This window comes from Neomonachus schauinslandi, chromosome 5 (genome assembly GCF_002201575.2).
Source record: "Neomonachus schauinslandi chromosome 5, ASM220157v2, whole genome shotgun sequence".
NCBI classification, from domain to species: Eukaryota; Metazoa; Chordata; class Mammalia; order Carnivora; family Phocidae; genus Neomonachus; species Neomonachus schauinslandi.
Window position 1 is genome coordinate 167207053 of NC_058407.1, and position 12730 is coordinate 167219782.

Genomic DNA, 12730 nt, shown 5'->3' on the forward strand with positions numbered 1-12730 from the left:
ATCATGACCTGAGCCGAAGGCAGTCGCTTAACCAACTGAGCCACCCAGGCGCCCTCCCTGATCTTCTTCACGAGAAGGCCCGTGGTATGTGCACTCCACAAGGAACTTTCTACTCCTCCCATCTATGCTCGATTGTAGACAGCCACTATTCAATAGTGGACTGAGGAGAACAACCAACCTTCCATATATCGGGCAAAATCCTGAAGCCTTTTATGCTTCAGCCCTTTGATTACCTTCAATTTTCTCCTACTGTAGAGCCATTATCATAAGGAGCGAACATTCGGTGACACATCTCTTTCTCTTTATCTGTGTAGTCCCTGTAATAGCTGGAGACAGAAACATACACTAGTTAAAGTCTGTCTTTGCAGGAGGTGACATCTGGTGGCTGGAATACCGCACTCAGGTCCAGAAATACTGAAAATTCAGCAGGTCCTGAAGTGAATCAGGAGGGGATGGAAGCCATGCTGGAGGTAGGGGAGCCAGGAAACTCCCCTCCGAGGGGACAGTAACAGTAAACCTCTACCTCAGAGGCTGTTCAAGAAGCCCTTGGACAGAAAGCCCACAACCTGAAAAGACTGCAGCCTTAAAGGCTGGGAGCCACTTTCTAAGGGCTGCCAGGCTGAGCGTCTTGCCAAGTGGCCTCATACTCCGTGGCTTCTAAATTATCTTCAGATTTCTTTGCTAAAGAATGGTCAGATTCCAAAATTTCTACATCTAACTTATAAGTATCCTGACAGGATACTTCTCCTTTTTTTTTTTTTTTTAGAGAGAGAGAGAGCATGAGCAGGGAGAGACGCAGAGGGAGAGGGAGAAGCAGGCTCCCCGCCGAGCCAGGAGCCCGATGCGGGGCTCGATCCCAGGACCCCGGGATCATGACCCGGGCCGAAGGCAGACGCTTAACCATCTGAGCCACCCAGGCACCCCCAGGATACTTCTCTTAAAAATTATTTTTGGTACCCTAGGTGGGACTGACAGGATACTTTTAAAAACCAGAAAAGGGGGATGCCTGGCTGGCTCAGTTGGTAGAGCATGCAACTCTGATCCTGGAGTTGTAAGTTTGAGCCCCACATTGGGTATAGAGATTACTTAAAAATAAGATAGTTTTAAAATAAAAATCATTTCAGAAAAACAAACAAAAACAAAAAAAATTGCTGGACAGTCCTAAAAGGCCTGAAATATAACAAATGGATCTAAGTATAAGAGGTGCACACACCTCGGACTTTTTTAACATCAAAAGCTTTAACTAGCAATCTAGAGTAAATGTTTAATGTCAACAGGAGCAATACAGAAGGACAAAAACAAAACAAAACAAAATAAACCACCTAAAAAGACAGTGGATAGATTATGAGATGTTGGAATTACAGACTATTTATATGCCAATATAGTCATTGTAGAAAACTTTGAAAATGACGTCTATAATCACAAAATGTTGTATTACTGAAACACTGGTACAGATTTTACTTGGGTAACAAGAAAGTCACCCTATGCGTAGGAGTCAGACCTGAAAGACGCATTGCAGACCAAACAGGATCTGTAAGACAACTTTCTGCCATCTGTTAAAAACACTCGTTTTCAGTTGATGGCAAGTAGGGAGGAGTAGCTGAAGAACAAGGCCCTTTTTAAAAATTACACTGGCCCACCTGTTTTAAGGTGCTTACTTTGGGGGTAGGAAGTAGGGAACAGACTTGTAGTCCGGAGGAAGCTGTTGGTTCAGCACTTCATAAAGTCAGCTCTAGGGGGCGCTGCCTCCCAACACATGCTGGGCAACATTCCCAAACAGTCCTTTACCCAGGTGGAGAGACCAGAACCCCAGCCATGGCACTCGCCTCTTTCTTTGGTTTGTACTCCTGCAAACAGGTCTCACCTGGCCAGTTTCTTCAGCTCATTATTGATGTCATGATTGAAGGGCTGTTCCTGCTGGGCTCGGACTAGAAAATCTCGGGCCTTCTGATACTCAGTCATGAGTAGACAGGCCTGTCAAAGGATAGTTTTAAAAACACACTTGGTTAGAAAAGACAGCATTTTTTCACTATCTTTTCTTGGGCATTCGTTCTCAAGTCCCTGGCCTCCAACACACCTGTCCACACCGGAAGAGGGCCTTCGCATTCTTCCGGTCGATGATCAGAGCTTGTTCTCCATAGCGCAAGGCTGTGGTAGGTCGCTCCAGCTTCAGGTACGTAAAGGACAGGTTAAGGAGAACAAGAAGCTTGGCTGCTGCCACCAGATGCTGCTCTTCAGCGGGTGCTGATCGTCGGTGGAGAAGCAACAAGGCCTGTGGAGATGGAAAACAGGTAGTCAAGAGGAAGCACATAATCTTACTATTGAAAGCCCGAAGAATCAAAAAAAAATATATTAGAGGTTAAAAAAAAAATGAGCTCAACAAGTTGCAGGACATAATATCAATATATGAGAGGTAGTTGTAGGTCTATACTCCAGCAATAAACAATCCAAAAATGAAGAAAACCACTCCATTTACAACAGCATGAAAAGAAGTCACAATAAATTTAAAGTGTAAGAACTGAATATTGAAAACTACAAAATACTGTTGAAGACATTAAAAAAGATATAAATACAGAGAAACACATCCCATGTTCATGGCTCAAAGGACTTAATATAGTTAAGGCAATATTCCCCAATTGATCCACAGATTCAAAGCAACCACTACCAAAATTTCAATAGCCTTTTTTGCAGAAATGGTCAAGCTGACCTGAAGATTCACATGCAAATTCAAGGGGTGCCAAGGAGCCAAAACAATATTTACAAAGAGAAAATGGAAGACTCACACTTCCAAATTTCAAAGCTTATGACAAAGCTACAGCAGCAAAGCCAGTGTGGTAATAGCATAAGGACACACACAGATCAACAGAATAGAACTGACAATGCAGACTGAGAGTCCAGAAATGAACCCATACTTCTGTAGTCAACTGATTTTTCAACAAGGGAACCAGCCCCATTCAACAGGAAAAAAGTAGTCTTTTCAAAAAAAAGGTGCTGGGACAATTGGACGTCAACACGCAAAAGAGTGAGGTTGGATTCCCACTTCAGGCTATAAACACAAGTTAACAAAATGGATCATAGACCTAAACGTAGAAGCTAAACGTAAGACTCTCAGAAGAAACCTTGACGTGTAAACCTTCATGACTTTGAATTAGACAGTGGTTTCTTAGATATTACGTGAAAAGCACACACCACCAAAAGAATAAACTGGACTTCAAAAGTAAAAACTTCCGTGTTTCAAAGGACATTATCAAGAAAATGACTGAAGAAAAATCACTATAGCCATTACTTACTGGTTTAAGCTGATAACACAATTAATGGTTTATTGCTGTCACCGTCCGTACCTACAGATCATTCTGTATCTTTAAATAAAAAGACATTCATACATTCCTGAAAAGAAAAAGAATGTAAAAACAAAACCCGCAGAATGGGAGAAAGTATTTGTAAATCATATTTAAAAAAAAAATCTAGTATCCAGACAATATAAAGAACTTTTATAAGAATAAAAAGACAGAAAGCCCAATTAAAAATGGGTAAAGAATATGAACTGACATTTCTCCAAAGATGACATACAAATAGCCAATCAACACATTAGTTATTGGGAAATGCAAATCAAACTTAACGAGATACTGCTTCATACCCACTAGGATGGCTATAATTTGAAAGATGGAAAATAAGTGTTGGTGAGGATGTGGAGTAATTGGAACCCTCGTACTGTTGGTGGGAAAGTAAAGTGTTGCAGCCACTATGGAAAACAGTTTGGCAGTATTTCAAAAAGTTAAACACGGGAGTTACTACATGACCCAGCACTTGCACTCCTAGGTACAAACCCAAGAAAAATGAAAATCTGGGTCTACACAAGACCTTGTACACCAATGTAAAAAGCAACATTATTCACAGTAGCCAAAAAGAGGAAACAATCCAAATGTCCACCAACTGATGAACAAAACACAGTAGGAGCCACACAATATACTGCTCAGCCTTAAAATGAATGAAGTTTGGTATATGCTACAACACGGATGAGCCTTGAAAACCTCATGCTAAGTGAAAGAAGCCAATCACAAAAGGACAAATACTGTAGGATTCCATTCATAGAAGTACCCATGGCAGACAGACAAATTCCTAGAGGCATGAAGTAGAATGAAGATTACTGGGGCTGGAGGAGCAGGGAGAACTGGCAGTTACTGTTTAATGGCTAAACAATGTTTGGGATGAGGAAAAAGTTCCAGAAATGGGTAGTGATGATGGTTGCATAACACTGAATGCATTTAAATGCCACTGGATGGTACAGCTGAAAATAATTGAAAAGACAAATTTAGTTCTCACTAGTGTTCTCACTAGTGTTATTAAAAAATAAAAAATTTTAAGACAGAATGGAGTATGAATACACATTACAACATGGATGAACCTTGAGAATATTTTGCCAACTGAAAGAAGCCAGGCACAAAGCATCACACGTTTGATGATTCTGTTTACGTAAAATGTCCAGGAATAGGCAAACCCACAGAAACAGAAAGTAAAACAGGGGCTACCAGGATGTGTTGGGGGAATGGAATATAACTGCCAACAGGTACAGGGTTTTTTTTTTTGAGGTGATGAAATGATCTGGAATTAGTGTTGATAGGTGCACAACCTTACAAATACATGAAAAACCACTCACCTGTACACTTTAAAATGTGAATTTAGAAAAGCACAATCCCACGAGAACAAAGAATGAAAGGATCGATAGCAAACCCAAGATGTCAGAACAGATGGCAGAGTCATGACCGGAGAACGGAGGCCCACGTCCGAGGGGCTGGCCCTCCAGCGCAGAGCCGCAGGAACGGACAGAACGAGCGATCGGAACTGGCCAACAAGTGGGGCTGAGTAAGAGAGGACAAGATGGACATTGAGAGTAAAAAAAAGGAAAGCAGAAGCTCAATCCAGGAGGCCTAACAATTAACAAAGAGTCCCCCAAAAGAGAAGACAGAGACAAGGGCAAATTACCAAAGAAACAGCTCAAGAAAGTTTCCCAGAAGACAAGTTTCCTGAATGAAGTGATACACCCGGGGCTTAATACAACAAATTTTTAAACACACACAACCCCCACTGTAAAATTTATTAACACCAAAGGAAAAAAGATCCTTAAGTCTTTACAGAGAAAAAGGAGAAAAGGTCACATAGAATAGAACAGGAACCTAAAAGACATCAGACTTCCTCACAGCAACTGTAAAAGCTAGAATCAAACAGTATTCTTCAAATCTGACGAATAGTGACTGCATGCTAGAATTCTATACTCGGTTATGCCAACTGTTAAGCATGTGGTAAGTACAAGAATATTTTTAGAAATGCATGGACATACTTACTCTATCAACACAAGGGATAAGTGGAAAAAAGCAACAGGAAGTCCACAAACAGAATCACAGGGCAGCCCAGGACAAGAACTCTGAACCAGAACACCGGAGAGCAGAGGGAAAACACTAGTTAGAACTAAAGATCCACCTTCTAGAATGAGAAGTAGAAGATATTAAAAACAGAAACTAAAGCATGTCAAGTACCAACTCACAATGCCAGAAAAAGCCGCAAACTTAAAGAGGGCCTGGGAAATAGGACTAATGATGGAAGGACTGAACTGATCTTTCTTCATTGGAAAATTCTTTTCCCCCGTGTGAGCAGGCTCTGTCTCAAGAAACCTTACAACATTGATAGTTATCTGTGATTTGAGCCGACCGTGAGCCCAAGCCTGTACCCTTCATGTTTAGGACCTTGATTCTGTCAGCATTCCAAAGGACAACACACTCATCATGCACTCTCCTGTCTCTTGAGCATATGCATAGAAACCAAACGTCGCAAATACCATGAGCCACCTACCCCAAATCCTATCTCCCCCCTCCTCTAGCAGAGCCTTGAGTTCATTCACAGCAGTGGTATACAAATTAAACTACAGTTCCCAGATTCCTACACAGTTACTGGGGTCCACTGAATATAGGTCTGGCCAGTGATATAGAAAAGGAAGTCACTGGCTGAGGGGGTACTTCTGGAAAGCTCTTAACATAAATACACCAGACTCCTCTCCCCTCCCTTCTTCCTGCCTGGGTGACCATGTGATGCTACAGGACCATCTTGGGGTAAAAAAGGATATGTTTAAGGGTAGTGGAGCAGAAAGAGGGAATCTGGATTCCTTTACGGCTTCATAGAACTGACGTACCAGCGTTGGACTGCCTCCCTGCTCATTTGAAAAAAAATTTAAATTATGGTTTATTTTCATTAAATAATTAATTTTAGAACATGAGCTTGAGAGCGGGGGAGGGACGGAGGGAGAGAATCTTAAGCAGGCTCCACACCCCATGCAGCCTGACGCAGGGCTCAATCTCATGACCCTGAGATCATGACCTGAGCTGAAATCAAGAGTGGGGATGCTTAACCAACTGAGCCACCCAGGTGCCCCTAAATCTGGTTTAAAGTACAATTTTTCAAGATTCTGTTGCTTGCAGCTGAATGCAAATCCTGAATGAATGAGGCTCCCTTTACAAATGAGACAAAGTCAGAATGCTCCTAGACTCTAAACTCTGTCCTGTTTGCCTCTAGAACCTAGGGCAGAGTTTGGCATACAGAAAATGCTCATATTTGTTGAATGAGTCACAAAGCAAAAACAGTGAATTCCTGTCAGCATAATCTATGCAAGGAGCCAAACCACAATGAGAAGCCTGGTGAGAATGGAGTCACCTTATAGCTAGAAAAATCTCCACTGTCAGACAGGAAATGAAGATGGCAAATGGGATGGAAAATCAGTTGGTAGAGGACCAACTGATTTATTTTTTTTAAAGATTTTATTTATTTATTTGACAGAGAGAGATACAGTGAGAGAGAGAGCACAAGCAGGGGGAGTGGGAGAGGGAGAAGCAGGCCCCCGCTGAGCAGGGAGCCTGATGTGGGGCTCAATCCCAGGACCCTGGGATCATGACCTGAGCCGAAGGCAGATGCTTAACGACTGAGCCACCCAGGCACCCCTGGAATGAGAACTTTTAAAGACTTTTTACTGAAATACACACAGACACATACACATACAGGTAATTACAAAAACAAGTGAACAGTTCAACAAACTTTCACAATCTGAACACACCCATGTAACCACATCCAGACACAAACACAGAACACAAACACAAATCCCATGTCCCCTCGTCTGGTCATTATCCCCGGCAGGAAGATTTTCTCAATGAGATTTTTCTTTCTTTTTTTTTTTTAAGATTTTATTTATTTGCGAGAGAGAGAATGAGAGACAGAGAGCATGAGAGGGAGGAGGGTCAGAGGGAGAAGCAGACTCCCTGCCGAGCAGGGAGCCCGATGCGGGACTCGATCCCGGGACTCCAGGATCATGACCTGAGCCGAAGGCAGTCGCTTAACCGACTGAGCCACCCAGGCGCCCTCAATGAGATTTTTCTTAAGGACTGCACGTGAAGAATAGGGACATATAAGAACTTTCAAAAAAAAAAAGAATGTTTTCAGGGTCTAAATTCATACTTCTAAAGCATCCTTACCCTCTTATATCTCACTTTGGCATCATAGAAACGATTTTGGCGGAAAAGGTAGTTGCCAAACTCCCGTTCAGTAGCTGCCACTTTTAGGACCTTCTGAAGTGGAAACTCATCTTGTTGCTCCTGAGGACCAAAGACAAGGACACCCAGCAAGGAAACTGAAAGCCACAACACCATGATGCAAGTGCTGTTATAGATGTTAGTTTTTCTCCTTCACATCGTGCACTTTCGTTTAGTGCTGTATGTGTGCCAAGCTCTGGGCTTGGTGACCCTGCAGAGGTCATCTCTGTGGCTCCCAGCAAAAGCTAAAGGTATTACTAGTCCCATTTTATACACTAGAGCCAAAAAGTGGTCTACTCCTTTGGTCCTTCCAGAGATGCTCCCTGAAGAATTAGAAACTGATGGAACTTGCCAAGCATGGAAAGCAGGTCTCACAACAACCATTTATCCAACAAGCATTTAACAGGTCTTCGTCTGCCCGGGACCCTACTGGTCTTCCTGGCCACAATGTTGTACCCTGGGTACATGTCAATCACCCACAGAGCCTCTCTTCAAACACAATGTCCTGGCCTTATCCCCGCCTAGAGATTCTCAATCAGTACACCACAGGTGCGCCTCAGGGATTTGCAAGAACCTCTGTTTTGTGGAAAGGTGAGAAAAAGGTAAGGGCCCTCACTTGAGGTGATGGCAGTTTAGTGAGGGAGACATCATGTCCAGATATAAACCTAGGTGGACATCTAAGGCCACACACACAGTCCGTGTGGGACAGCATGAGTGAGAGTGTGTATGGCTGCCGAAGAGATAACAAGCCCTAGTTCTGTGTGATGGGTTAAGTGAAAGGCTACAAGGCAAGGGAATGTTTAAAGTTATGGGGACAGAGGCCATGTGCCCCCATGGGCCTGGGACTTTCCCAGTCTACACCTGATGTCCTGGGATCTCAGCCAGTTAATAATCTCCTTTGCTCTCAAGCATTTTAGGTTGGACAATAAAGCATATGTTCACCCTAGTCGACCACTACCAATGCTTGCTAGAAACCAAATTTAATGTTGAGAAGCAAATGCTCATGGTCTTGCAGGGAGAACTAGGCAAAGGGTGACTAAAAGTCACCTCAAACTGCTGGTCCAGAACAAACCCAAGGTTGGGCCTCAGCCTAGTTCATCTGCCCACACACAGGAGTCATTACTAAGATGGATATGTACCAGGAAATAAGGGAACCCCCCGCACCGCCGCCGCCACCACCACACAGGAGCCCCGGGGTGGAATGGGGGGCAGAGGATCACCATCAGAGAAAGGTAATTACCAAAAACACAAACCCATTCTCTCTTTTAAGTATGGACATCTATGCTCCAGAACTTACAGCTGAAAGGGCACAAAATTTGTCTGACTCAGCAGAGTCCAGGAAGTCAAGCAGCTCTATCTCAAACAGGACAGTGGTATTTGGGGGGATCAAGGGAGGGCAGCCCAGCGTTCCATAGGCATAGGTTGGTTTGAACAGAAACCTGGCCAGCTCTCCTCTCCTCATGCTCAGAAGGCCCAACTCCATGCCCCAGAGTGTAATATCTGGAAGAAGAACAAGAAGAATTTGAAGTTTGCCCAGCATCCTGATCCAATGTCATCAATTTCTTCCCCCTTGAAGTCCAAATCTTTCCACATCATACTCCAAGCCTTCTGCACTACGGTCCCAACTCACTTTTCAGTCTGTTTCCCACTACTACCACCATTCCCAAACTCCAACTTTTTTTTTTTTTTAAAGATTTTATTTATTTGAGAGAGCGAGAATGAGAGAGAGAGAGAGCACATGAGAAGGGGGAGGGTCAGAGGGAGAAGCAGACTCCCCGCTGAGCAGGGAGCCTGATGTGGGACTCGATCCTGGGACTCCAAGATCATGACCTGAGCCGCAGGCAGTCGCTTAACCAACTGAGCCGCCCAGGCGTCCCCCAAACTCCAACTTCTGTGGGCTCTGCAGCAATCTGGCTTCTCTACCCCTGTTCATACAGTTCCTTCTTCCTGCAAGAAAGTTCCTGCTTCCTCACCCCAGGCCCAGCTTCTAGCCTCACTGAAATCTTACTCAAACTTCAAGGCTCATTTTAAATGCCCCCTCCTCCATAAAGCCTTTCCTGATCTTCCCGGCTGGAATCAATTGTGCCTTTATTAAGCACTCCCATAACACTACTTACACCTCCCAGGACCTCATCCAATTCAGTGAATGTGCTCAATCTCCTTACTCTAGCTGAGATGTTCTAATCATCTGAGCACATCTTCTGTTTTCACCATGCGTTATGGATATTAAGCCCCCGATAAACGTTGTTAACAAATGAACATGCCCCATAATTCTCAGGATGCAAAAGTAACCTTGCCAGGTAAACCATCTCCCGAATATCTATGCCTCAATGGGAAATGTGTAGGCGAACAGGGCTGGTTTAGCAAAACCCAGCCTCAGAAAAACCAACTCAAAGACTCCCTGCTCTGAAGCGTTTCCACAAAAAAATCCCTGCTTTTCTGGCTGCTCATGTCAACTTACCCTCTCCAAGTTTCATCAGCCGGGGTGTTTTCCTAAAGCAATTAGAATCAAAAGGCTTGTCCATATGCTCCAGATATCCAGAATATTTCACTAGGACAGAAAACAAACAAAACGGTACAAGGAAAATAATACCAAGAATGTGCACACCTCTATCTCACTGTTACAAAACAAAAAACAAAAAAAAGATGGAATTCGATGCGTTCAAACCATCTCCCACCCAGAGTGATAGGAAAAATCTTCGCTCAATGTTTGGACGCCTGCCCTTTGGCTGTTTCAGGAGTTTGGCTGGTAAGCCTCAATGTCCCTTGTTCGTAGTGGCCTCATGCAAAGGGGAGATGGGTTCCCTCGTTTCCCTTAAGAACGCGAATTGTTAACAAAACAAGCGAGTTCTACCTTTTTTTTTAAACATAACCTTCCCTCCCCACCTCCCAAGGTAAGGTGCAGAACAGGCTTGGGGACTGGTACTTCTGCATCGCCAGCTGGGAGGCAGATGGTACCTAGCACGGAAGCATCCGGGGTCACCAGCTCTCCAGCACCCTCTCGGATGACGTCCTTCAGCACGCCCCGGTCCCCGGAAATGTCCAGCATCCTTCGACTCAACCTCTGGTACGGAGACTTGCGGGCAGAGACACAAGACCTCAGAGCCCCCGGCTGGCACGCCGACCCCGGCACCCCACGTCCGTGACTCCGCGGCGCACAGACTCTCACCTGGCCGGAAGCGTTGTCCCCCTGCAGGACTCTTGGGTTCCGCGTGCTCCCCCCCATCGTCACGTTGCCTACCCGGCGGCTGCGCGAGCCCTCAACCCCCTCGCCCTCCCCCTGGCGGTGGCCCAGCCACCCCTTTATACCCAGCCGCGCGCTCCCCACCGCGGCGCTCGGCTCAGGGGCCGCGAGGAGGCGCCGATCGCTTCGTGCCAACCGCCACCAACCGCCCTGCGCCCTAGGGCGGCGCGCCTGAGCACGTGGCGGGGACTCACGGCGCGTGATGGGGCACGTGACGGGGAAGCGCGGAGCTGGACGGGCCACGTGACGGGGACGCCCCAGCGGGGTGGGGGCGCGGGGTATGATGGGAGATGCGGCGTTGGCATACGCAGCGCCGTGGGGTTTGTGGCGGGGCCTGCGGGAGCACCTGGCGGGGGACGCGTGGCTCGTGAGGAGGTAGGTGGAGGGGACCACGAGAGGCGCGATGGGGAACGTGAAGGGTTCGCCTGTGGCAAGACGGGGCTCACGGGGGGAATGTGGGGGAAACGAGAAGGGGCGCGTGGCTGGGGTGCGCAGTGACAAGGCACGTGACAGGGGCGGGACAGCGTGAAGGGGCGCTCGACGCGGGAAGCTGTGCGAGCGGGAGCACGCGGCCGGGACGTGTGGGATGGCGCGGGACATGGGCCACCCGGGTGGTGGGGGGGACTGGGGACTGGGGCGGGGGCTTGCAGGGGGTGGGGCCTGTGGCGGGAGCGCGCTGGGGAGGACGAGGTTCCAGAAACGGTCTGCTGCCGGCAGCCGGCCGGCCCCACAGAAGTGGGTTATCCCCCCCACTTTTTTTTTTTTTTTTAAGATTTTATTTATTTGACAGAGAGAGAATGAGAGAGAGAGCACATGAGAGTGGGGAGGGTCAGAGGGAGAAGCAGGCTCCCTGCCGAGCAGGGAGCCCGATGCGGGACTCGATCCCGGGACTCCAGGATCATGACCTGAGCCGAAGGCAGTCGCTTAACCAACTGAGCCACCCAGGCGCCCCTCTCCCCCCCCCACTTTTTCCACTTTCCCTCGTCCTCCTCCTGGTACCGGAGCCGTTTAGGCGCAGACACAGGCCTTTCAAGCCCAAATGCCCAGGTCATGAGAAAACAAGGCGACGTTCCCTCACATCTCCCGTCATAAACCCGCAGAACCCGGACCCGCTCCCTGGCTGTTACGGGGTCGCAGGGCTCTCGTCTCACGGAGCGGAGGACCGGACCTCGTGGGTACGCAAGGGTTGAAGTGAGGTCAAAGTTGATTAAGTGAAGGTGAGAGCGGAAAGGAGAGAAGCTCTCTGGAGTGAGAGGGCGCCCGAGTGGGTTGCCACCCAGGTGCCCCAGTGGCAGACTTTCTTTCTTTCTTTTTTTTTTTAAAGATTTTATTTATTTGATAGACACAGTGAGAGAGGGAACACAAGCAGGGGGGTGGGGTGGGGTGGGAGAGGGAGAAGCAAGCTTCCAGCTGAGCAGGGAGCCCGATGCGGGGCTCGATCCCAGGACCCTGGGATCATGACCTGAGCCGAAGGCAGACACCTAACGACTGAGCCACCCAGGTGCCCCAGTGGCAGACTTCCATGGAGAACTGACGGGGAAGCTTGTGGCCTTGAGTTTCCTGTGCCATCTTGGTTTGAGCATGGACTCTTGATAACACGCGGATGACTTAATTGCTTGAGATTTGGACATTTTCTAGGATTACACTGGACCCGCTGAAGAAAATTACTAATTAACATTTAGGGCCAGGTGGTCTGTTTCCTTATCTCTTGTTCACCTGGCTTAGCGCTTCTGCCTGCCAGGAATAGTTTCAGAGCCCAGCCAGGGGCCCCCTACGTCTCCCTTCCTATACCTTAACCCTTTCCTTATTCATGGGGGTGCAAAGCAAGGATGGGCCTGATCCTGCCCCCTCTGGCTTGTTCCCTGGGTCCATCCTCGCTTGCCTATTCCAGGACTGAGAGGTCGCCCCTCTCTCC

At 46.9% G+C, this 12730-nt stretch overlaps 1 protein-coding gene across 2 annotated transcripts; it reads right to left on the reverse strand.

Annotated features, from left to right (window-relative positions):
• Positions 1 to 235: 235 nt before the first annotated feature.
• FKBP6 (FKBP prolyl isomerase family member 6 (inactive)) lies at positions 236 to 10797 on the reverse strand. 2 transcript variants are annotated; one of them, XM_021700571.1, is made up of 8 exons: positions 10741 to 10797; positions 10530 to 10647; positions 10033 to 10122; positions 8869 to 9071; positions 7515 to 7634; positions 2078 to 2272; positions 1865 to 1974; positions 236 to 326 (listed from the first exon to the last, which is right to left on the reverse strand). In XM_021700571.1, exons 1-8 carry the CDS (start codon positions 10795 to 10797, stop codon positions 236 to 238), a joined length of 984 nt encoding a protein of 327 aa, XP_021556246.1. The 2 variants fall into 2 exon arrangements, with proteins under 2 accessions (XP_021556246.1, XP_021556247.1); XM_021700572.1 differs by lacking the exon at positions 10033 to 10122.
• Between the last annotated feature and the right edge of the window lie 1933 nt (positions 10798 to 12730).

Excerpts from the sequence above, each read along its gene's own strand:
- FKBP6 (XM_021700571.1), bottom strand. The coding sequence starts at position 10,797 with ATGGGGGGGAGCACGCGGAACCCAAGAGTCCTGCAGGGGGACAACGCT. Across the intron at positions 7,635-8,868 it reads AATTTTGTGCCCTTTCAGCT|GAGCAACAAGATGAGTTTCC; the intron begins GTAAGTTCTGGA and ends TTTGGTCCTCAG. Across the intron at positions 2,273-7,514 it reads CCAAAGTGAGATATAAGAGG|GCCTTGTTGCTTCTCCACCG; the intron begins GTAAGGATGCTT and ends CCATCTCCACAG.